We start from the raw sequence: 22,397 nt of genomic DNA, 5'->3' as shown, positions 1-22,397 counted from the left end.
AAACTGGACCGAATGTGACTCGCTAATCCTCCCTAGGAGCGAGGACAGTGACCCGCCCCCTATCGACCGGCATTGGGAACTACAAACACACAAACATATGCACGCGCACACACACACACAAACACACAAACACACACACTCCATCAGAGCCCAAGAATCTATTTTGAGGGAAAATAAAATAAAGTAGACATAATGCCTTATTAAGTTATTATTGAAGGTTTCTTGTTTTGTGTTACCATTATTATTATCATTATTATTTTTATTGTTGTTGTGTGCGTGGTATATTGTTTATATTAATATTTTTACCTCACTAAACATAAAAAAATAATTAAATATTATTTTTGTGAAATGGGACTATGGGAGTATTACACAATACCAAACAACTCAGAAATATACTTTTAAAATGAATTACTTTACTTAAGTGTAAATTAAGCGAATGATTAAGTATCACAGTATCGTTTGCAACTCGTATCGTATCGTTGCTATAGTGACAGGCTTTCGACAGCAGACGGAAGCCAAATGGCCGAATCCCAAATGAATCCTTACTCCCTACATAGTGCACTATTTATATCTTGAATCAGTTATTTTAGTGTACAAATAGTTTATTACAAATTTTGTAACGTATGTGACACTTAGATAAAAAGAACACCGTGTGCCCAAATAATTGTTTCAGTGCTTAATTTTGTGACTTAAATTGTTCACAATGAGGGACCATGAATCAATTTGAGATTGAACCAACGACTCGTGATTTTTGGCCCTTAATCCCGCGCGGTGTCGCGAGATATCGCCTCTCCACAGTGGAAGTAGAGCTTAGTAAAGATGGCAGCTCCGCCCGACGAGGGGAGTTTGGAGTCCCGCATCAGTGAGTCAAGCCTGGTTTAAACTATTTAAACCTTTACCAGAACCACTGACATGTCTCCGTTTGGAAAGTCAGGGAGCGTAGCGATCAAACTTGGTTAATTTTATTCTGCATTGGAGTCGCTTTGCACTGTTTTTTGTAGCCTATTCTCGTCGCTCACTTTAGCTTCATATTCGCCAGGTGCTCCTTCGAATTTTCGGTTCCACCTTAAATAGTGCAGCAGTTACATTGGTGCACCGGCCACCAGAACGTAACTGCTACACTATTTAAGGTGGAAGTAAAAATTCCAACAAGAAGCTGGTGAAAACAAGAAGCTAACGTCAGCTTCGTCTTTAGCTTCCTCCTGACTCACTCTTATTTGATGTATTATTTATGTATTTTAATTTTAGCGTTACTTAAAGCTAATAACAGTATTTAAAAACTAGTATAGCACCTGTTTAAATGAAAGGACAGTTTGTTTTCTATGGTAAATACAAACACTGTTCTAAGCTTAAAATATGATCTAAGCTTCAGTGTGTACTTGTAATAGACAGAGTGTTAAACAAACACTTTTTTTGTTGTGATTTAAACTGATCAGTATAATATATAACGCTTTTCTAATTGATTTCCATTCAGAAAGATCCGTCTGTATGTCTGAATGCCTAACTGTCAGCCCTGGAGCTGTACAAAGTTTCCAAAGATGATGATTCATTCTTTTTTTTTTTTTCCATAAGAACTGAAACATGCACACACAGCTGATATCTTTCATCAATGTTGTTTTGAAATATCTTTTTACTGACAATTACTAACTCAATTAAGAGAAACATGCACAAAACTCTTGCTTTAAAATCACACATTTTACATTTTCTCGGTTATTATTTTCCCCCCAAAATCCCCTTGCAGTGTTCAGCTGGATGTCTGTGCTGTAAAGAGTGTAAATTAGTTTTCACTTGATCATCTCCAGCCTATTTGTATTCATTAGAGTGACACAGGCTGTCTTATGTAAATGACCTCTATTCTGATTGCTCTACATCGTGCCTCATTCAGAAACAGCGTGGACTGCAGCCCTGATTATAGCTTTAGTGCAAGAAAAGGAGGCTAAATTATTGTTGCACGATTACAGGTGAATGTGGTGTTTTTTATGACATCACAGAAGCAGATTTTGAAACAAGCTGTGTTTATTTTCCATGTATATTTCATGTATAAACTGTGTTTAGTAGTAAGTGAATGGCTTTGAATAATTTAACAGCATTTTTCTACACCAAAAACCAAGAATTGTGATATATTTTGTTTGATAGGTCCTTTTAAAAAGGGCATTAAAATGCTGTGATATTTCCGAGCCATGTGAACCACATTGGGTTTTGTTATTGAGTTGATAGCTCATACACACAGGGTTAGTAAAACGAGTGTATTGTTTTTAATCATCCTCATATTTAAAAATGAAATGCAGTTGATGGATTGATACCTGCGTTTTAACATTTATTTCTTACCTTAAGACAAAGCGACTAACCCACTGAACAGAGAAATTGACTGGGATAGCATCAAGGCTTTCTGTGAACAGCTCAGCAATGAACCTGAAGGGTGAGTGCCAGCTCACATGGATTTGATTGGTGTCGAGTGCTTGGTACTCACATGAGTATCCAAAGACAAAGCCTTTACTGTGAAATAAATCTCTACGAAGCTCTGAAAGTATTAAAATACTAATGTAGGGATTGTTATCCTCCATATAGAGCATACAGGAGAATATAATTTAATTAATTTAATAATAAATAATGTAGATGTTGATAAATATATGGTTAGACTAGTTATGTTTGTGGTCAAAAGGTAATAATTAGCTTATGTTTTTCCTTGTTATTTTTAGTAACCTAATGTTTTCTGATGCAACGGCAGCAAGAAATACTACCGTAGTGTTGTCATGAATGCGTATTCTTGCTTTTAACTTTGTTGATTGTATGGTTTCCAATGTTTTCCGTTTCATGTAGGCCATGTTAACATGTATGCCAGCTCCTGGAGCAGTTTCCTACTAAGAACCTAAGAGAAAAATGCAGATGCGCCACTGAGAACTGCATCGTAATACGTTTTTCAAAAACCGTTTGACTCTATTCAGTGCGTTATTCAGGTTCCAGCCATTGTGTGTTTGTAGTTAAACTTCACCACAAATCCTTGTCTCAGATTTCCTGGTACATAGTGTGAATTATATTCAGGCTGTCGTTCTCTAGATTGGAGACTTAAAAATTCTTAGGAATTTATCTGGTGATCAATTATTAATCTGATTTTCTTTTTCCGACAGCCCCCAGCTGGCCACTAGGCTTTTGGCGCATAAGATTCAGTCGCCGCAGGAGTGGGAGGCCATGCAGGCTCTCACGGTAAGATGAGATGGTGCCCTGTGGGTGCTGCTGGGTTCTTGATATTTAGTGGCAGTTTCCTCTTATTTTTTTGTGTAATGCGGTACTATAAAGGCTAGTAGGAGACGCTGTAGTAAGAGGACTATCTGAGGAACCTACTCATTGTCCTGGAGTTGCTGTTAAGTCTGACCTAATCTATTTTACCACAGATACAGTGTACGCCTATCCAAATAAACACTTCTTATTTTATGTATGCCGCTGTCTCAAAGCCACTGCTTGGACTGTGAGATGCTATGGTTTTCGTTAACACAGACGGAGCGGTTTCCCTTGTCACGTCACCATTCCATAAGTGTTTAACTACATTTTGTGTCTGTACATCTACATATTTATTTATTTATTAAGGAGTTACTGAAATAGTCTCATCCGTCCTGCTCTTATGAGCCACTGCAACCGTGTGACAGCTGAAAGAGTGGAGAGATTTCGTGAGACAGCCTTGAGGCTTTAGACCGTATCTTATACTTTTCCTTCATTAATCCCACACACTCAGAGGGATTAGCTTCCTATGATAATCCTCCTGTTAACTACGAAACAGATTGACTGTAATTAATAGCTTAGAGGCTAGGGTAATCTATTAGGATTAATGTTTTTAGGATGGTGTATAATGTACATGTGGCTTTTGTGTGTGATAAGGCCCTGGAGACCTGTATGAAAAATTGCGGGAAGAGGTTCCATAATGAAGTGGGAAAATTTCGCTTCCTTAATGAGCTGATCAAAGTGGTGTCTCCTAAGGTAAGGCTTATGGTTGATGCCATTTTTGCTGTTGATGTTTCATTCAAAGGCGGATTGTCCTACACTGTGTTTGTTGTTGGTGTGTGCTGTTACAGTACCTAGGGTCTCGAGCTCCAGAACCTGTTAAGAAGAAAGTTCTAGAAATGATGTATAGCTGGACTGTAGGACTTCCTGAAGAGACCAAAATATCTGATGCCTATCAGATGCTGAAGAAACAAGGTAAATCTAAGTTTCTCCTGCTTTATTAACGTTTACATGATAGTCAGCCATTTTCTGTAAAGCTGTGGTCATAATTTTACTGTTTTTAACTCTTCGTGGTTGTGAACGGTGCGTTCACTTGTGATGTTTACCTCAGTTATTAGTCTATTTTTTCCCAACAGGAAATGTATTGTTCACTCTGGGTTGTGTGGGACTTCCAGAAACGTGAGGCATGAATGTCTCAGGAAGTCTCAGTGTACGCAGGGCATGTGGTTTGCATGCTGTTAAATGATGGAGTTCCTCGTCTATTCTTCCAGGTATTGTGAAACAGGACCCCACTCTTCCTGATGACAAGCCCCTCCCCCCTCCTCCACCGAGAGCCAAGAACGCTATCTTTGAGGATGAAGAGAAATCCAAGGTAAAGAAGCAATTTTAATGAAAGGATCAAGGTTCACCTCGTACCTTTCTCTGGCCTGACCTAATCAGTGATTATTTAATCAATGCTCTGCCATTACCCCATCGACATTACATGCATGACTACATGGACAATTCCAGTGCAGGAAAAACAAGCCTCTCTTGTAAACCTTCGTTTGGTCATGTGGGTTGAATTAGGGTTGTAACTGAACTGTGGTGAGTTGCACATCTCCAGGAACAGGGTTGGGACATCTGCTTTAATGAATAAGATTATATTAAACAGAGATTCACTTCTTCTATGGGCCAGCAGTGCTTAATGTCATTAGTGGGTATGGCCGGACTGAAAAGGAACAACTTTTTAAGAGCCAAATTATAATTCATTTGCCAAAAATATCTACTAATATACGTTAGTGTACTAGTATACGTTAATAATACGTTATTATAATTGTAATTCTATACTGTATAAAATATTTCAAGTAACATTTGATAGTGCTCAGTTCTCAAACTCTCGAAATCAAAGTTTAACGGACACTCATATAAACTAATATAAAAAATAGATTATTAAAGCTGGGTCTGTTCAGTATTTTAATGTGACTTGCATCTTATATTTCTTTATTTTCCATTAGTTGACTTTATCATTTTAATTTTGTCTGATACCATGTGATATAAGCTTAAATCTGCTTAAAGCTTTTGTAAAAGACATTCAGGTACATTCTATTAATACCATTCATTCATTATCTGTAAGCGCTTATCCAGTTCAGGGTCGCGGTGGGTCCAGAGCCTACCTGGAATCACTGGGCGCAAGGTGGGAATACACCCTGGAGGGGGCACCAGTTCTTCACAGGGCAACACATACACACACATTCACTCACACACACGGACACTTTTGAGTCACCAATCCACCTACCAACGTGTGTTTTTGGACTGTGGGAGGAAACCGGAGCACCCGGAGGAAACCCACGCAGACACAGAGAGAACACACCACACTCCTCACAGACAGTCACCTGGAGGAAACCCACGCAGACAAAGAGAGAACACACCACACTCCTCACAGACAGTCACCCGGAGGAAACCCACGCAGACACAGGGAGAACTCACCACACTCCTCACAGACAGTCACCTGGAGGAAACCCACGCAGACACAGGGAGAACACACCACACTCCTCACAGACAGTCACCTGGAGGAAACCCATGCAGACACAGGGAAAACACACCACACTCCTCACAGACAGTCACCCGGAGTAAACCCACGCAGACACAGAGAGAACACACCACACTCCTCGCAGACACAGGGAGAACACACCACACTCCTCACAGACAGTCACCCGGAGTAAACCCACGCAGACACAGGGAAAACACACCACACTCTTCACAGACAGTCAACCGGAGTAAACACACGCAGACACAGAGAGAACACACCACACTCCTCACAGTCACCCGGAGGAAACCCACGCAGACACAGGGAGAACACACCACACCCGGAGCGGGAATCAAACCCACAACCTCAAGGTCCCTGGAGCTGTGTGACTGCGACACCTACCTGCTGCGCCACCGTGCCGCCCCAATAATAACATGAGATCTTATATTAATAGATATTAGTCTGTCATTTGCCTCTGGACTAGAGTTCACTGCAGAGCTGTGGCATTTTCCTTTTTCCTTGGCATGTTTCACTTTTAGCAGTGGCTGACTCTCCTTTACCTGCATTCTTCAGAACAACAGGGCGATTGTGTAGTTCAGCAGTGGAATTCAGATTAATTGTGCATGGGGCTCGTACAAAGCTAGTAATATCGCATGAATGAACTGTGATATTTCTCTGTAAATCATTATTTGTCTTTTACATTGGTCTTTTTTTTCCCCTCCTCTTTCCTCTTTGACATTGTGCAGATGCTGTCTCGCCTGCTTAATAGCACTCACCCCGAGGACCTGAGAGCAGCAAATAAACTCATTAAGGAAATGGTTCAGGAGGTGTGTATTTTTATTGTTTCTTTTTACTTTTTTTTTTCCTTCATTCCCTGCCCCGAACACAGGCGTGTTAGATTCCTGCAGACCAGTTTTGCACTCATCTAGGCATGTGACATTGAAGACATTTTAGCTGACAGTTCTTTGCCATGTAAACTAGAAACAGTTAAAACGTACACCTCAAGCACTTTTCGGGTGGTTGCACACTTTAATACGGACACTCATTTCCTTTTGAAGATATAGTTTACATACATGCAGTTCATTCAAACGTATTCTGAAGTGTGAGTGACGTTTCAGGGGCTGCCCAGGCAAAGCAGAGTACATTTTTAAAAACATTGCTATAGTAATTACACAGGGCAAGCAGAAGAAAGTGAGACCTGGAAACAACAAATTCTTACATGTTTATTCACCCAGTTCGTCTTGTTGTGCAACAGCCACCCTCCACACCTTTGTTGCACAAGAAATGAGTGGCTCCACTGCACTTAATACCATCTGGATAATATATTAACTCAGAACTGTTTTTACAATATTACTTATAAATGTACAATTGATGTTTGGCTGTTAGATGATTCGCACTGTTTGTAACTGGTTATAATAGTTTAAAGTTATCTGAGTGAATTTGTTCTCTGTGAATAGCCTGTCTGTATTTAAGGGTGATTTGTGTGTCTGTCTATGCTTTCAGGACCAGAAGCGCATGGAGAAGGTCTCCAAAAGAGTAAATGCTATTCAGGAGGTGAAGGAAAGTGTGGGACTCCTCACACAGCTACTGGGAGACTACAGCAAAGATAAAAGCTCACAGGGCAATGAGGAGCTTATCAAGGTTGGTGATCTCTTACGCAAACACACCATGCACTGGGTTCCTTCTGAGCGCTGTGGAGATGTTTATTAATGCAATTAATTCAGTACATTGTTGCTAGTAGTTTAGTTTCCTGCTGCAGAATACTGAAGTGTGCAGAGCTTTGGCCTGTGAGGAGCTTGACATGTGACCTACACTCTTTTAAAGGCTAAGCACCACTTAATGGTCCTCCATGAATATTCCACATTATTGTAGTTACTGACAGATATAAGTATGAATTAAAATGAAAATAGCTGCTTAATTTGCTTTAAAACTAACAATTTTATTAAATTGACGGAAAAACCCGAGCTCGCTACGGAAATTCTTGAACGAGACCGTGACGTCACTGGTGGACAACAGCTGAACAACACCGCGGTAAAACACCGTTATGACTGACTGTTATGACAGTATCTAGCTAAATAACCAACATTATTCATGACAATAGCCTAGCAATAAGCTAAACTCAAATGTAGAGGTACCGTTATTCTTGTAAATGTGATCGAAGTCGAACTCGAATTCATCCGACACTATAAACCTCCGTAATGCAGCTACGTAGCCGAGTATAATCTGAGACACCGAGTTTAGCGAGTCAAGCTAACGTTAACTAACACCAACTAAAACAGGCAAAGTGAGTGTCCTTACCCTGTTTACCTCCATGTTACAGAGGCTCTTGAACACCTTTCGTTGGTGTCCTTACATGCCCATATTGTTGGAAAAGCGCCAGTGAAATGAGCTACAGATAACGGAGTGAGCGGATGGTCTTTTCCAAAGTGCCCGTTTAAAGTTGACAAATTTAGTCCATTTTCTGGATATTTTGGGATCTTTGGGCCATTTGTGCACAGATGTCCCACTGTACATTGAATGATTGCAGCCAAAAACAACACACCTTTTCGTCATTTTGCATTAAATTAAGTGCAGCTTCTAGAGTTGTTGTCCACCATCTACGTCACAGGCAAGACGCCTATTAGAGTTTCAAACGGTCAAAAGACCAATGGTCTTTTAAACCTTGTTCCTTGAATTAGTAAGAAATAACATGTTTTCTGACTTTCAATAAACACAAGTTAGGAACTCAAATTCCACTGTATTTATTTGTTTGACACTTTCATAGAGCTGGTGCTTAGCCTTTAAATCATTACACTAGTAGATTAATACAAGAAAGTGCAGTAAGCAAAGATGAACAGGTTGATTTTATGGTCATTTGTTTATGAAGCTAACTGTGTCCTAACTCTGGTAGGATTTGTACCAGCGCTGTGAAAAGATGAGACCAACTCTCTTTAGGCTAGCCAGCGATACGGAAGACAACGACGAAGCTCTTGGTAAGATTGATTTAATACGTCATCTAAAGGTTTAGTTATCAGCATCAGCAGATGTGTTAAAACATCTGTGTGAATGTTATGAACGGACTATTGAACCTGTGTGTGCTCTTTTACAGCGGAGATTCTACAGGCGAATGATAGTTTGACCCAGGTGATTAACTTGTACAGGCAACTGGTCAAGGGAGAGGAAGTAAATGGAGACAGCACCACTACACCCGGTCTCAAGGGTAACTGCACCACTGCGCACCCTCACACTCACTATTTGCACCTTACCCAGTTCTTAACCTTCTTCTTAATCACCCAAAACAAAAGCAATATTGTAGACTATACTCAAGTATGATCACAGCACTGTACACACACTCTACAAAATGGTGGCATAACCCACCTACCAGCTCCCGGATATAACACATTCCATGGTAACTGCTTTCTTATTTCCCAATGCTGCATTCTTCTCGGCAGGCACAGCTCTTTTGGACCTTACTGGGCTGGACACATCACCCTCAGCCCCAACATTCCCAGAATTCCCCTCTCAGCCTACACCTTCACAAGAGCTTGGAATTAGCCTGCTGGATGATGAGCTCATGTCTCTAGGTAAGAACTGACCTACGCCATTGGGGCCTGAGAGTGTAAATATGTGGATGTCAAGAGATTTCTTTATTAGCCAGCTAACTTGACCTTTCTTAACCCTGTCTGGTAAAAGAACAGATAAAGCATAGTCCTACAGGGCAATCACCACTTCAGGTTTGCAGCTTGACAGAGAGAGTGCCATCCTCACGCACTCACGAACCATGTGTCTAACGGTTTGTGTTGATCTGCTAACTGTAGGATTGACTGATGTTACACCCAGTTCGAATCTGGCCTCCTCCCAGTCTGGTGAATCTACGACATGGAACTCTTTTCAGGTTAGAGACACACTTGCGTGATAAGGAACTACTGCTTTAGAGTATTCACCGCTATGTTTCCGAATGTTGTACTAATCACATAACTGTCTAATTACATTAGTCTTCAGATACCGTAGAGGTACACGTCCCAGCAGTACCGTCTGCAGTGCTGTTGCCATCGGTTACCACCACCCAGGCCCCTACTGCTGCCCCCCCTCCTGCCGCAAAAGCCCTGGATGAGCTGGATCTGCTGGGAAAGACTCTACTGCAGCAGTCTCTGCCCCCTGAAAGCCTACAGGTCAAATGGTATGGGTTTATTTGTCTAGTATTCAGTTTAACATGTTGCATCTGTAACTGTGGCAAAGCCTCTACTAGGTTCTTCACATCCTTGACAAGATCTAGATGGTGGGATGACATTGAGGGTCATAAACGTTTGTTTTTTTAGGGATAAACTTCAGCCTCAGTCCAGGCCTACACTACGAGATCTCCAAAGTAAATCAAACACCAATCCTGCCACAAGCCCCAGCCCTATCCTGGCTTTCCCCTCAGAGCCTGGGAACCTGCTAAATTCCCAGCCCAGTCATGATGTTTCTGCACCTGGCAGTGGTCCACCGTCTACTCCCCACGATGAAATCTCTCTCGCCAATGTTACTGTGCCCCTGGAATCCATCAAACCTAGTAAGTACCCCTGTCCCAGCTACTTAGTTTTACTGACTGACACATGCAAGTTCACTCATGGTGTTTCCCTCACCTTGCAGGTAGCATGTTGCCCGTGACCATTTTTGACAAACACAGTTTGCGAGTTCTGTTCCACTTCGCCAGGGATTGCCCTCCATCTCGGCCCGACGTTCTTGTGGTCATTATCTCCATGTTGTCATCTGCCCCTATACCCGTCACAAACATCCGCTTCCAGTCCGCCGTGCCCAAGGTATCCCTGCTCTTATCAGCGAGCTCTGTTATTGTTGACCTTGAGTCTTCTGAAGAGTCTTCTGAAAATGTAAATTCGCTCACATTATTTTACTTCTGTTAAACGTTTGTGTAGACAATGAGGGTCAAACTGCAGCCCCCGTCTGGAACAGATCTACCAGCCTTCAATCCTATACTTCCACCTGCTGCGGTTACGCAAGTCCTACTACTGGCCAACCCTCATAAGGTCTCGCACGCTTTGTACTTCTAGTTTTGAAAGGCTACCTTTTGTTGTTTCCTCGTTATCTGTGTTCCCCATTGTAACTCTCCTTGTTTCTTCCTGTAGGAAAAAGTTCGGTTGAGATACAAGCTGACATTCGATTTAGGTGAAGAATCTCACGACGAGAGTGGAGATGTAGAGCAGTTCCCACCTCCAGAGTCCTGGGGACACCTTTAGGGTACAGACTTGACTTTCTGCTGCTTTATCCTTCTGCTTCCTGCTGGTCTCGCCTAATGGCAGCGGCTCTCTCTATCTGCGGTTCAGTTCTAATTCTAACGGAGGCTCTACTCACTACTTCCCCTAAGGCAGTTTGAAGGTACGAAGATTTAAACATGAAGAAGCTCTGTAGCTGAATGGAAGCATGGAAAGATCGAAAGACCTCAGACATCCCACCCCCTGAAATGGAAGTGGCACCGCGAAGTGAGGGAGAGTCTCATTTTTCTGATTTGGAAGTCAGGCCTACGTCAAAGGATCTGCCTTGGACCCTTCTATACTCTTTCCATCTCTTGCTTTTTCTCCTCTCTTATCTACTCTTTGTCTTTCATTTCCAACAAACGGTTTTAAATTTCATCGAACCCTCATCCTCCTCCGCTGCCTCTCTGGCTTTGTCTTTGTTTCGTGAAACTGTTAATGATGCAACATCAGGCCTTCCTGAAATGGAAGGTGCGTGTCCCTCATTGAATACTCCCTTGTGCTGTCAGTAGTAGAGAGAAAAGTATCAGATCATTTGTATTTTATTTACAGCTTGTGACCTGTGTGGGTCACTTTGAGAGTCCTAATAATGGAACAGTGACGTGGGCGTTGTGTCTTAACTGTGATTTGAGGTGTATTTGGTGGATTCTCTCTGATGGAAGTCCAGTCAATCCCTGTTTGCGTTTGGTTTATAATGAGCAATCTTTGTCACGTCTGTTTGAGTTATTATTATTATGAGTTATCTGATTATTTTTGTGGACATATCGGCATTGATTTGTGTGTCATGTTTGGAAATTGCACGTCTTTCTTTTTTTTTTTGATCATACACGTGTTCAGTGTTGGATCAGCTGACTGCATGTGGTGTGTTTTTCCTTGCCGGCCCAAACTACTAGTCCATTCATAATGAGATTTAAAATCATGTAATCTGGCAAAAGAGCCTCCTCCAACTGGTTCCTGAATGAGATTTTTTGCACGTAATGAATGTGTCCTCGCTCCATATGCTGTGCTTTCTCCTGCCCCATTGCCCTGGGTTACTTACTGCTGTCTTGGCCCTATCCAAGTGAATTAATTTAACATGCTGAAGTCTTGTTTAAATCTACCATATGTGCCTAAACTAATGTTTTACATTCATCCTCGATTTCTTTTTTTTAAACCTGACATGTACATATATTTACATTTCTTTGTCTTTGTTCTTTGGAGATGGAGGTTGAGTTGAAGTTTTTATCACTTTTGGTTTGAAAGATCCGTGTCTTTTGTGCTTTTCTTTGTTTCGAGTTTGGCACGAGCTCTGAGTTCCAGATGATTTTACAAAGCTGTTATCGCTGATTTCTGATGTGACGACCCAATCTGTTATTTATTTTTGCCCTTGTGACTTCTCAATGAGATCCTTCCAAAACTACCTTTTGCCCAGTAATCACAGCACATTGGGTGTTACAGACACTGTCCTGGATTGGGAGATGTGGGTTTGCCTCCGAGACGTAGAGAGAACCACAGTGCTACATTCGTAAGGCCAGGAAACAAACAAAAAAAAAAGCTGGATTTAGTGAGTTATAAAAGTGAAGTAGTTTTGGTCTCTTTGTCTGGCTCTGACACAAATGTAATGCTGCACTATTCATGTCATGCTGCAGCCACCCAATCACATTCCAGGTGACGCCTCCAGCCCATTGAGCCCCTCCCACCACAGGTTTCCTCCTGACTGTAAATAGCATTGGTATTGCAATTATGTACATTTGCCAAAATGAAAGGAAAAACAAAACCTACAGAGAGCAAATAATGAGTTTGGAGGAGAACCAAGAATGTAGTGCAAATATGTATTTAAGGGAAATAAAGTTATTCTTTTTCTTGGGGGTTTAAAATGACATTTTTGAATGACTGGGATACGCTGAAGAACTAGAGACAGGATTTAAAACCACATCAGGTTTATGGGTCAAAACCTTTATTAAAAATGAAGCCTGAAACCATGGTGTAGCTCCCAAACCTATTAAATTAATAACAACACTGGCATGTTTAGAAAAGGGGCACCATTTACACAAATTAATGTTCAATCTCTTTTTTTACTGAACCACATACAAAATGCAAAAGAAAAAAAAAATCTAATGAAGACTACAGCACATGAAATATGAATCCTGCTCAGAGGAAATCTGTAAGAAGCTAAATACACAATGAGAAGCATGCACAAATAACTAGGAATCCTGGAAATTAATATTACATTTAATATCTATGTGACTGAAAGAAAAGAAAAAAAAAAAATCAAGAAGTTCATGGAACATAACGTGGAGTTATCAAAAAAATGCTGGCATTTCCACAGAGAACAGGAAGCAGCTTAAAAACTGCAATTTCTGGAGACGACACGAGGGGGGGGGGTTTAAAAAATAAAAAATAAAAGTAAAAATTAAATAACTAAAATATGCAGCAGTCTCAGCGTTTCCCTCCTCGATCCCTGGACGGTAGGCCTGCCCAGAACCTCAGGCCAAAAGCCTCATTTAACGGAGGCAAAGGAAAGTCCTACAGATAAAACTAATCACGGCAATCTACAGGACAGCTCTTCATCATTCTGGCAATAGACTACCACCACTGGACAGATGTGACAAACCTGGGGCCTCATTTATAAACGTACGTACATTTCTGTGTAAATCGTACGCAAAAAATTAAACGATTCACTTTCAGCTCAAATTACTTTTTCCAAGTGTCTTTATCTGGGCACTCGCCTAAAATATTAAGTGGGGGGCTTTGTGCCTCAGGTCTTTCCATTTTCTTAAGTAAAACAGTATCAAATCTCTTTAGAAAAGTCATGACGTTGTTTTTTTGCCATTTAAACTTAACCCTTTACTGTCCACATATCTTTGTTCTCCTGTTTTATAAACGAGGCCCATGGACTTCAAGGTTTATTTTCTCTGCTGTGGTGGTGGAGGTGGAGGAGGCGGCGCAAAGGAGTATGGCCCCTGCCCCATGAAATTCATCATGGGCTGAGGGGGTGGAGGAAACTGCTGGGCCATTAGTGGCTGTGGTCCAGGTCCTGGTTGATTTTGAGGGGGTGGGGGCCCTCCAAACGCACCTTGCGGGGGTCCAGATTGGTTCTGGCCTCCTCCGCTTCCACCGCCTCCGCCACCGGACTGAGTGCCTCCTCCTCTGGAGCCATACTGACCCCCTCCGCTGCTGTTGTAGTTCTGGTACTGGTCGTTTCCTCCGCCGGTGTAGGACGAGTTAGAGTTGTAGTTGCCGCGTCCGTCTCTGCTGCGATCTCTGTATGAAGAGGAGGACGACCTGTCGTCCCGGCCCCCGGAGCGTCCGTCACGGTTGTAGTTTCCACGGTTGTCTTTCCCTCCGCCGCCGCCGCCGCCACCGCCCACAGAGCGCATACGACGATCACACTCCTCCTGATACATCAGGTTTGGGTTGTTGGCGTTAGAGCCGCTGCCACGGTAACGCATCCTTCCCCCTCCTGAAAAGCAACGAAAGGTTACACTGAATTATCTATTTGTTTCACTTTACGGTTCTGTCAAATGAATAAAAGATTCATTTCTCAGTCTCAATACTCAGTCTCTTCGGCTCTCACCTCCTCCTCCTCCACGTCCGTTGTCGACCAGCTGCAGGAGTTTAGGGTTGATGGCCTGCCGAGCCTCCTCCAGAACTCTGACCAGGTCCCGAGCCTGCCGCAAGTTCCCGGGAGTAAAGAAGGTGTAGGCGGTGCCTTTGTTTGTGCTGCGCGCCGTACGGCCGATACGGTGCACATAGTCCTCTGAAGAGTTTGGATAGTCGTAGTTAATGACAAATTTCACGTCTTCCACGTCTTCAGAGCGAGGCGAGGTTTTCCAAAGGAAAAGAAAATACAAATTAGAAGTGGAACTGAGAGGTCTTGGTGTTATGAATAGTCTATTCATGCGTTAAGATTATGGTAAGACTTCATTACATGTCAATATTTACATCCTTAGTATTTCAGAAGTTACCTAAGAACTACTGCCTACATTATTACTTACCTGAGCGTTAATGCAGCGAAAATTAAATGAGTTACCACTTAATTCCTGTTTGCAGGAATTAAACCTTGTCAAATATTCAAGCTGCAAGTCATTGAAGCAATAATTCGTCTGTTATCTGAATGTCTGTCCTATCCCATTTCACTGGCTTTCCAAACACCCTAAACCTGCTCGGGGAAGCCATTTTGGGGGATCGTCTCCACTGTGTACTACCTAGTGTTCCAATGGGAGGGACAGGTTCCAGGGTGCTGGATTAACTCTTGCGATATGATGCTGCTACTACACTCCTCTAAAAGCAACCAGTTGGAAGCAGTTTGGAAAGACTTTCTCTCATCATTAAAACTCTCTAGTCTTTGGAACTCGAGATCCCAGTCTGTCAGGGAAACTACTGAGGAATAACAGGACCCTGGGAACGTAGGTCTGAATGTTGGCACATTGTTGGATATAAAACACAAGTCAGTATTGCAGCCTCATCCAAGGAATTATTCAAATGGATAACTGTAATTATGTAAATGCCAAAAACAAGCTCCATAACATCACTAAAGGCTTCTGTTTCTGTCGGAGCGGTATCAGAAGAATGCTCTTCAATCGGAAGGAAGATTCCCACATCGACAAACTTTTTGAAAACACTTTGGAAAAAGTCTGTTTCTCATTACGAAGGTGGGGGGGTGGGGGGAGGCGGCTCAGACAACACTGTTATTGACCCTGTCCTGTACAGTCTCCTTTTGGCAGAGGGTGACGGTGGACAGCTTCACACAAGGGTGGACTGGTGAACATGTTCTGAAAATTGGTCAGTAATGATGTATAATAACATTTGAGCTTACAATACATCACATCTGGCCTGATTCAATCAAATTTACAGTGCATTAGAATAGCAGTATTATAAAGAAGGAAAGCAAAAGAGAGGAAGCTTATGGTAGGAGTCACAGAAGTTATTTGTTGTGGATTTGTCTCTCCATTTTATATCTTTTATTATCGTTAACTTTTTAAAACCAGTTGTCATTATTCGGGGCATGGTCAGGTACTTACCCTATGTTACGTTATTCTTGGCTGAGATCAGTCCCAGGTCCCGTGGAGAGGCCCGAGAGGAAGAGGTTTTTTTTGTGGGCTCACGCGCTCAGCTGCCCCCCCTTCACCCTCGGCACGACACCGGCAACGCCTGGCGGGAGCAGAACCGGCTCCCCTCCAGTTCTCTCTCTCTCGCCGGGTTGCAGGGCCTCCACAAACCGGACCGGACTGGATCCAGCACTCAACTCCCTCTCTTTCCTCTCTCTTTCTCCCTTTCTGCCTCTGCATCTTTCTCCCTTTCGACCTCTCCTGGAGCTAGCCCAGGTCAGATTTAACAGGTGTGTGACGTTAAAGAGTCCAGAAGAGCCATGGCATCATGTAAATTAATTAATGTTGAGTTTCCCCCTCCTCTTTAAACTGATTAATGGTCTTCATAGGGGTGCAACCTGGAATATGTGCATGCTAATTTGGGATGAGTTAAGAGTGATGCCACAGTCCTCAAGACCGACGCTTTAAAATGCTGCAGTCCAGTTCTAAGACTCTGCAGTCTGGAAGAGGAGGCTGATGTTTGGAAGAAGCTGAGGAGTGGGTTTATCCACACCGGGCCCTGTGCTAGCGTCTCACAGAGTAGAGGGCAGCCGCTGTACCAAACTAGCACAGCCTGCCTCAGCTGCCTTTTAGTGAAGTTCAAAAAAGCCTGAGGGGAGGGGAGAGAGAACAATGATAGAGTGAGACGTACTGTGGATTTGGCAACCCAAACACCACCCACTTCCTCTTCTTCAAATCAGGTTTCTCCATAAAACAACAAAAGACACCAAAATAAATAATAATAATAAAAAACATCACACCTGCTTCAAAGCTTTGGCCTTTTAAAGTCATTACTAAAATAGTCCATAAAACAAACCATTAAATCGTCTGCGGCACTCCGACTTCCTCTGTTTACTCGCAACATAATGGGACACAGTGTGGACAAGGAGGAGACTGGTATTAAGACCCAGGGAAGACAAAGGGAGCCCAGCATCTCCCCCAGGTCCATGCTAGGGTCAACAGTGAGCCGACGAGCCCCGTTTTTTTTGTTTGTTTTTTTTGAAGGATGGTATTCTTTCGCTTTGTTTACAGTAGTAACAAGAAACAGACAGTAAGGCGTATCATGTAGATGGTGGGGGGGGGGGGGGGGTGTAAACTAAAGAGAGATCCATCAACAATTGTCCTCTTCAAGGCCGATGGACATCCAAAATGCACACAATGCCTCTTTATTTAAAAATAAATAAATAATAAATTAGCAGAAAGTAGACATACAGACGGACATCAGGAGTTTGGGGGCGGGGTTACTGTAAAGGGGAGAAGGAGAGAGGGGGAGGGACACAGAGAGAGAGCAAGAACGCAAGAGAGAGAAAGCGATTTCTTCTTGTTGAAAGAGAAATAGGGCAGTGACAAAAATAATCACATCACAGGAACAAAGGGAGCTTTGGATATGTTCCTGGGGGCACTTCTTCCAGACTTGGGAAGAAAAAAACCGGAAAGGACTTTAACGTCAAAACTGAAGAAAACAAAATAAAAAAACACAGGAAACGTTACAAATAAAGTCGTATTAATATGTTGAGGTGACACTCTTGATCTCACCAAGTCCTTCACGTGTGTGTGTAAAAACAAAGGGTGTGTGGAGGTCTCTAAGCACATACCCAGCCCACGGGAGGCGACATCTGTAGCGATAAGGATCGGTGCTTTACCGCTGCGAAACTCTGTAAACAACACCGGAGAGAAAACACGAGTTAATACCTGCAACTCATTCCCGGACCATGTTTTTGTACAGTACCTCTCTCCTACGAAGGAAGCGCTGAAAGGCTCGGACACCCTGGCTGTCCAGGATTAGACAGAGAACTCACGTTCTGATAGAAAGGTTACTGTAACCTCTTAAATGTTGTGTTAAAGCCCTAAAGCTTTACCTGTAAGGACCCAGTCTCTTTCTGGCTGACTTTTGTCACCGTGGATGCACATTGCTGGCCATCTAGACAAGAATTAAAAATAATTAAATAGTATCACAGCATTTCTGAGCATACACCACGGCAGGAATTGTGAAGTCTTATATTAATGACATCATAAACATGTACAAATGAAGTAATATCATATATTTTGCTTGTTATGGACTCCCCAAGCCCAGCTTCTCACCCATCTCTCCTCATCCTTCGAGTCAGTTCATCACAGCGTTTCTTTGTCTCCACGAAGATGATGGTCTTGTTCTCTTTCTCTGCCATGATTTCCTCCATTAATTGAATCAGCCTGTGGGGTACGAATGTTAAATTTAAATAAACAGTAAAAGAAATTCTCTCCTGTGGTCAGCAGACTTGATGATGACTTGATGATGGTGTGAGGAAACGCAGTCTTAAATACGGTACGTAATTATCTCAACCGCGAGCCTGAAACGCAGCCTTACTTGTTATCTTTCTCATTCTCCATACAGACATCCACAATCTGGAGGATGTTGTGATTGGCGCTGAGCTCCAGGGCCCCGATGTTGATCTGAACGTAATCGCGGAGGAAATCCTCTGCCAGCTGACGCACCTCTTTGGGCCAGGTGGCGCTCCACATCAGCGTCTGTCTGTCCGGCTGTGAGAGAAAGAAACACATGGAGATTATGTGAATATCATTTATGCAGATTCCCAAACGTGTGCACACAGTCTCCTGAACACATCTGGTTAAACCGCCCTGATGTTGTGGAAACAAACAGTGGAATAAACAGAGAAATCAACTGAACAAATTAATATATGACCTGTATGTCTGTAAAATCCAAAAGCCACTAAGTGAAAAGGCTTTGCTCCCATTTGGTGGGAGAGAGAGAGAGAGAGACAAAGAGACAGAGAGAGCGAGAGAGAGACAAAGAGACAGAGAGAGACAGACAAAGAGAGAGACAGAGAGAGAGACAAAGAGACAGAGAGACAAAGACAGAGAGAGAGAGAGAGAGAGACAAAGAGACAGACAAAGAGAGAGAGAGACAAAGAGACAGAAAACGAGAGAGAGACAAAGAGACAGAAAACGAGAGAGAGACAAAGAGACAGAAAGCGAGAGAGAGACACAAAGAGAGAGAGAGAGAGACACAAAGAGACAGAGAGAGAGACAAAGAGACAGAGAGAGAGACAAAGAGACAGAGAGAGAGACAAAGAGACAGAGAGAGACAAAGAGAAAGAGACAGAGACACAGAAACAGAGACAGACATGTCCTTTAAGCAAAAACAACTACCACAAAAAAGGTAACTACTATGACAGTGCTATTATAATATTTTGAGTATTTACAGCAATCATCGACTTTAAAAGGCACAGCAAACTCACCCGGATCTGATCTACGATTTTTCGGATCTGCGGCTCAAAGCCCATGTCCAGCATACGGTCAGCTTCATCCAACACCAGGTAGGTGCAGCGCCGCAGGTTAGTCTTACCCGCCTCCAGGAAGTCAATCAGACGCCCAGGGGTGGCAATACAGATCTCCACGCCTGTGGACCCCAGGACAGTGTAAATGTAACCGTAAAATAAATCTATATGCATTCACACCTAGAACCCAATACCATTGTATGTAGGGTCCTCACCTCTCTCTAAATCTCTGATCTGTGGACCTTTAGGGGCTCCTCCATATACACAAGTGCTCTTGATTCTGGAGGACTTGCCGTAGTCGTACGCCACCTGCTGAACCTGCTGGGCCAACTCACGTGTCGGAGCCAGAACCAGACACTGAGGAGAAAGAGAAGACTTGTAAAAAGAATGAAGTATCGGGCAGTTAGCACGTTAACGCTGTATGCTAACTGACCAGCCAGTTAAACAAACATCCGGCAAGATAGGTTCAGCCAAGAAACAGCCCTTAAAACCACTCACAATTGGTCCGTCTCCTCTCTCCAGGTAGGGCTGGTGGTTGATGTGGACAATGGCAGGAAGGAGATACTGTAGGACAGAAAAGTCACAATGATTTCCAGTGACACAGTACAACCGGAAAACATGAATATTCTGAGCTTACATCCTTTCCTGAGGTCAAGATACGTTTCTACAGCTCTATTATTTCTGTTGGCAGAAGTAAGGGCGCAGGTGCTTACAGCCAGTGTTTTGCCAGATCCGGTCTGTGCGATTCCCACCATGTCTCGGCCACTAAGAGCCAGAGGGAACCCCTGGGCCTGGATGGCTGTGGGTTCCTTAAAATTCTGCTGCACCAGCACATCCATTACATACTCTACAGAGAAAAACACACAGAATATATTGGGGGACATTTATGATAGCGTAGAAGCTACAAATATATTAGCACATGTAGAAGAGGAATAGAACATACTGTTTGGTAGTGTTTAATGCATATTTACTTACTGTTACTTATTACTATTTACTATGCCCACTCATCTGTAGACTCTGTAGCTTATGTATTAGTGAAAATGAATCTGCAGTGGGAGTCTTGGTCAGTTTACATACGTGGAAACTGTGCCTGATGAAAGTTTGTCACAGGCTTTGGGCAGCCAGACCCTCTGACGGTGATCTCCTTCTTTCTTCTGAAATCCTCCATGTCGTACTAGAGATCATATAAGAATATCACTAACATGTCCCATACATCCCATTAAAGTCAAAGACCTAGGACCGTGAGCTGAACACAACAGGCATTTGTAGAATTGACACGTTCTTTAGAGGAAAATATGACCGCCCATGACCGTTTCCTTCATACCTGAGTCACGCGCTGGACCTCTGGGTGCTCGCTGTAGAAGTTTTTCTCAAATTTTGGCAACTCATCAAGATCCCATTTCTTCTTCCTCAGACGATCACCAGGATTCCCAAACTTTTTCGGAGGAGGAGGACCCCCACGATTGGCCCCAAAACGGGGTCTATAAAGAATAAAAGTGTGTGTTGATTTGATTTGATTTGTTTATACATTTAGATCATTTTTGTTTAGTACAATAGCGCTACATCAGCGTTAATTCACTATGAAGTGTGTGTACTGTAGTTCCCAAACAAGCTGGCAGGGACAATGTTCAGCTTTTACTGGGCAAAAGAGCTGCTAGGCTGAGGCTATGTTGTTGTAGTTCACCTTCCTAGCCACCAGAGGGCATTAGCTGAGGTGACCTCCAGTAGCTAACCACAAAAACAAACGACACACTCTCCAACCCAGGGTGCAAATGTTCAAATAAATGATCTTCAGCCTAAAGATACATGCGCTAGCTTTTTTAAAATCATACTTTTCACATTTAAACTGCGAAGGAAAATAAATAAAATCACCTAGTGTACCTTTAAGCCTAAAAATGTGTTTAAATTTAACTTCTTGGGTTTATTCTCATTGTTTGGAATATTTTTTTTTGCTGCACTGGCTCCAATGTGAGCTGAACCAAATATACGCTTCCAAAAACAAACAAACAAGCAAATAAATAAATCTAATACATGAAGCAGACGTGTACGACGTGTAAATTCAAAATCCACAATGGCTCCTTACCCCCTGTCGCGTCCACGGTCTCTGTCCCGGTCTCCAAACGAGGTATTGCCCCTCATTTTCAGATCTTACTAATTAACTCTCACTAATATTAATAAGTTAAAAACAATAAATTGTGCGTTTCTGTACTTCGTTACTAAGCTAAACAGTTTAAATGTCAATAAACACGTTGACAAAGCAGCTACAATATTCAGATAATGGTTTTATACGTTTTATTCGACTAAAAATGTGTGGAGTTTTCGCTGAGAATGTGGTCGTCGTTGTTGTTGTTGTTTTCCTCGCTGTGGTTCGCCGTTGAATTCCTACTCCTGAATTTCACTATAAAACACGAACGCAGGGCCTACAATTCTAATATATCTGCAAATATAACGCATCCGTAACTCAGTATCTAAGAAAAAAACCCAACGGTATAAACCAAAATCTGGACTTTATTCGGTGTAAACGCGTAAGAGCCTCACAACTCGCCCGTCTGTACGCAGGCCTTGGTCCCGCCCACCCTGTCTCGGTGTAGCGCCGTATCCTTCAAGCGGCCACATTTAGCACTCCAAGGACCCTTTGCTAAGGAAAGTATTTGCCTGAATCAATAGTAGTGTCGCAAACATAAATTGTTTAAAAGTGGCCCAATGCAGTCAGCATATTAAAGTTAATTCTTTTAGTATAATAAACTTGTAAAATGCATTTTTAGAAAAATATATATATTTTGGGCCCAGTATTTGGGCTTTGTTCTTTACTTTTGTTTATTTATTTACCCACCTTTAATTGTACCCAATTGATTAATATATTTTGAACATTTATAACATTTCTCACTTTTTCAGAACAAGCTCTCTTTTCTTTCCAAATATCCCAACACTTTGCCAGGTACCTTTCAATATATATTTTAATATTCAAATCGACACTCTATCCATAGCTGCCCGGATTCAGGCACAAAACCTTTAAAATAGTATGTAGTATAATGATTGACAGCTCCGTTTCGTCCAATGACATTGAAACCGAAAACTAGGGAATACTGGATATAGC

General features: G+C 42.4%; 2 protein-coding genes across 3 annotated transcripts; one reads left to right on the top strand and one right to left on the bottom strand.

The window, feature by feature from the left end:
• The first annotated feature begins 798 nt into the window (after positions 1-798).
• On the top strand, positions 799-18,534 carry gga1 (golgi-associated, gamma adaptin ear containing, ARF binding protein 1). 2 transcript variants are annotated; one of them, XM_066664683.1, is made up of 18 exons: positions 799-862; positions 2,335-2,419; positions 3,129-3,204; positions 3,874-3,972; positions 4,068-4,191; positions 4,488-4,588; positions 6,469-6,549; positions 7,226-7,363; positions 8,613-8,694; positions 8,811-8,921; positions 9,154-9,285; positions 9,520-9,596; positions 9,697-9,881; positions 10,021-10,253; positions 10,334-10,503; positions 10,618-10,728; positions 10,828-10,939; positions 18,397-18,534. In XM_066664683.1, the coding sequence occupies exons 1-17, from the start codon at positions 820-822 to the stop codon at positions 10,936-10,938; spliced, it is 1,959 nt and encodes a 652-aa protein (XP_066520780.1). In that variant the 5' UTR covers positions 799-819; the 3' UTR covers position 10,939; positions 18,397-18,534. The 2 variants fall into 2 exon arrangements, with proteins under 2 accessions (XP_066520780.1, XP_066520781.1); XM_066664684.1 differs by lacking the exon at positions 18,397-18,534 and adding an exon at positions 11,071-12,917.
• Positions 13,369-21,871, bottom strand: ddx17 (DEAD-box helicase 17). The gene is made up of 13 exons (XM_066664682.1): positions 21,384-21,871; positions 20,625-20,781; positions 20,378-20,474; positions 20,014-20,147; positions 19,799-19,864; positions 19,516-19,657; positions 19,262-19,422; positions 18,370-18,542; positions 18,105-18,215; positions 17,882-17,943; positions 17,618-17,677; positions 14,510-14,743; positions 13,369-14,395 (listed from the first exon to the last, which is right to left on the bottom strand). Exons 1-13 carry the CDS (start codon positions 21,437-21,439, stop codon positions 13,839-13,841), a joined length of 2,010 nt encoding a protein of 669 aa, XP_066520779.1. The 5' UTR covers positions 21,440-21,871; the 3' UTR covers positions 13,369-13,838.
• Between the last annotated feature and the right edge of the window lie 526 nt (positions 21,872-22,397).

Source organism: Hoplias malabaricus, chromosome 3 (assembly GCF_029633855.1).
Source record: "Hoplias malabaricus isolate fHopMal1 chromosome 3, fHopMal1.hap1, whole genome shotgun sequence".
NCBI lineage: Eukaryota > Metazoa > Chordata > Actinopteri > Characiformes > Erythrinidae > Hoplias > Hoplias malabaricus.
This window is presented reverse-complemented; position numbering and strand designations above follow the sequence as displayed.

What these genes read in the sequence shown, in the direction of transcription:
- gga1 (XM_066664683.1), top strand. Translation starts at nt 820, where the DNA reads ATGGCAGCTCCGCCCGACGAGGGGAGTTTGGAGTCCCGCATCA. An exon ending in GCAATGAGGAGCTTATCAAG is followed by an intron (nt 7,364 to 8,612) that starts GTTGGTGATCTC and finishes TAACTCTGGTAG; the next exon opens with GATTTGTACCAGCGCTGTGA. An exon ending in TACTGGCCAACCCTCATAAG is followed by an intron (nt 10,729 to 10,827) that starts GTCTCGCACGCT and finishes TTCTTCCTGTAG; the next exon opens with GAAAAAGTTCGGTTGAGATA.
- ddx17 (XM_066664682.1), bottom strand. Translation starts at nt 21,439, where the DNA reads ATGAGGGGCAATACCTCGTTTGGAGACCGGGACAGAGACCGTGGACGC. An exon ending in GATCAGAGATTTAGAGAGAG is followed by an intron (nt 19,423 to 19,515) that starts GTGAGGACCCTA and finishes TGGGGTCCACAG; the next exon opens with GCGTGGAGATCTGTATTGCC. An exon ending in TGTCGCCTCCCGTGGGCTGG is followed by an intron (nt 14,744 to 17,617) that starts GTATGTGCTTAG and finishes CTCGCTCTGAAG; the next exon opens with ACGTGGAAGACGTGAAATTT.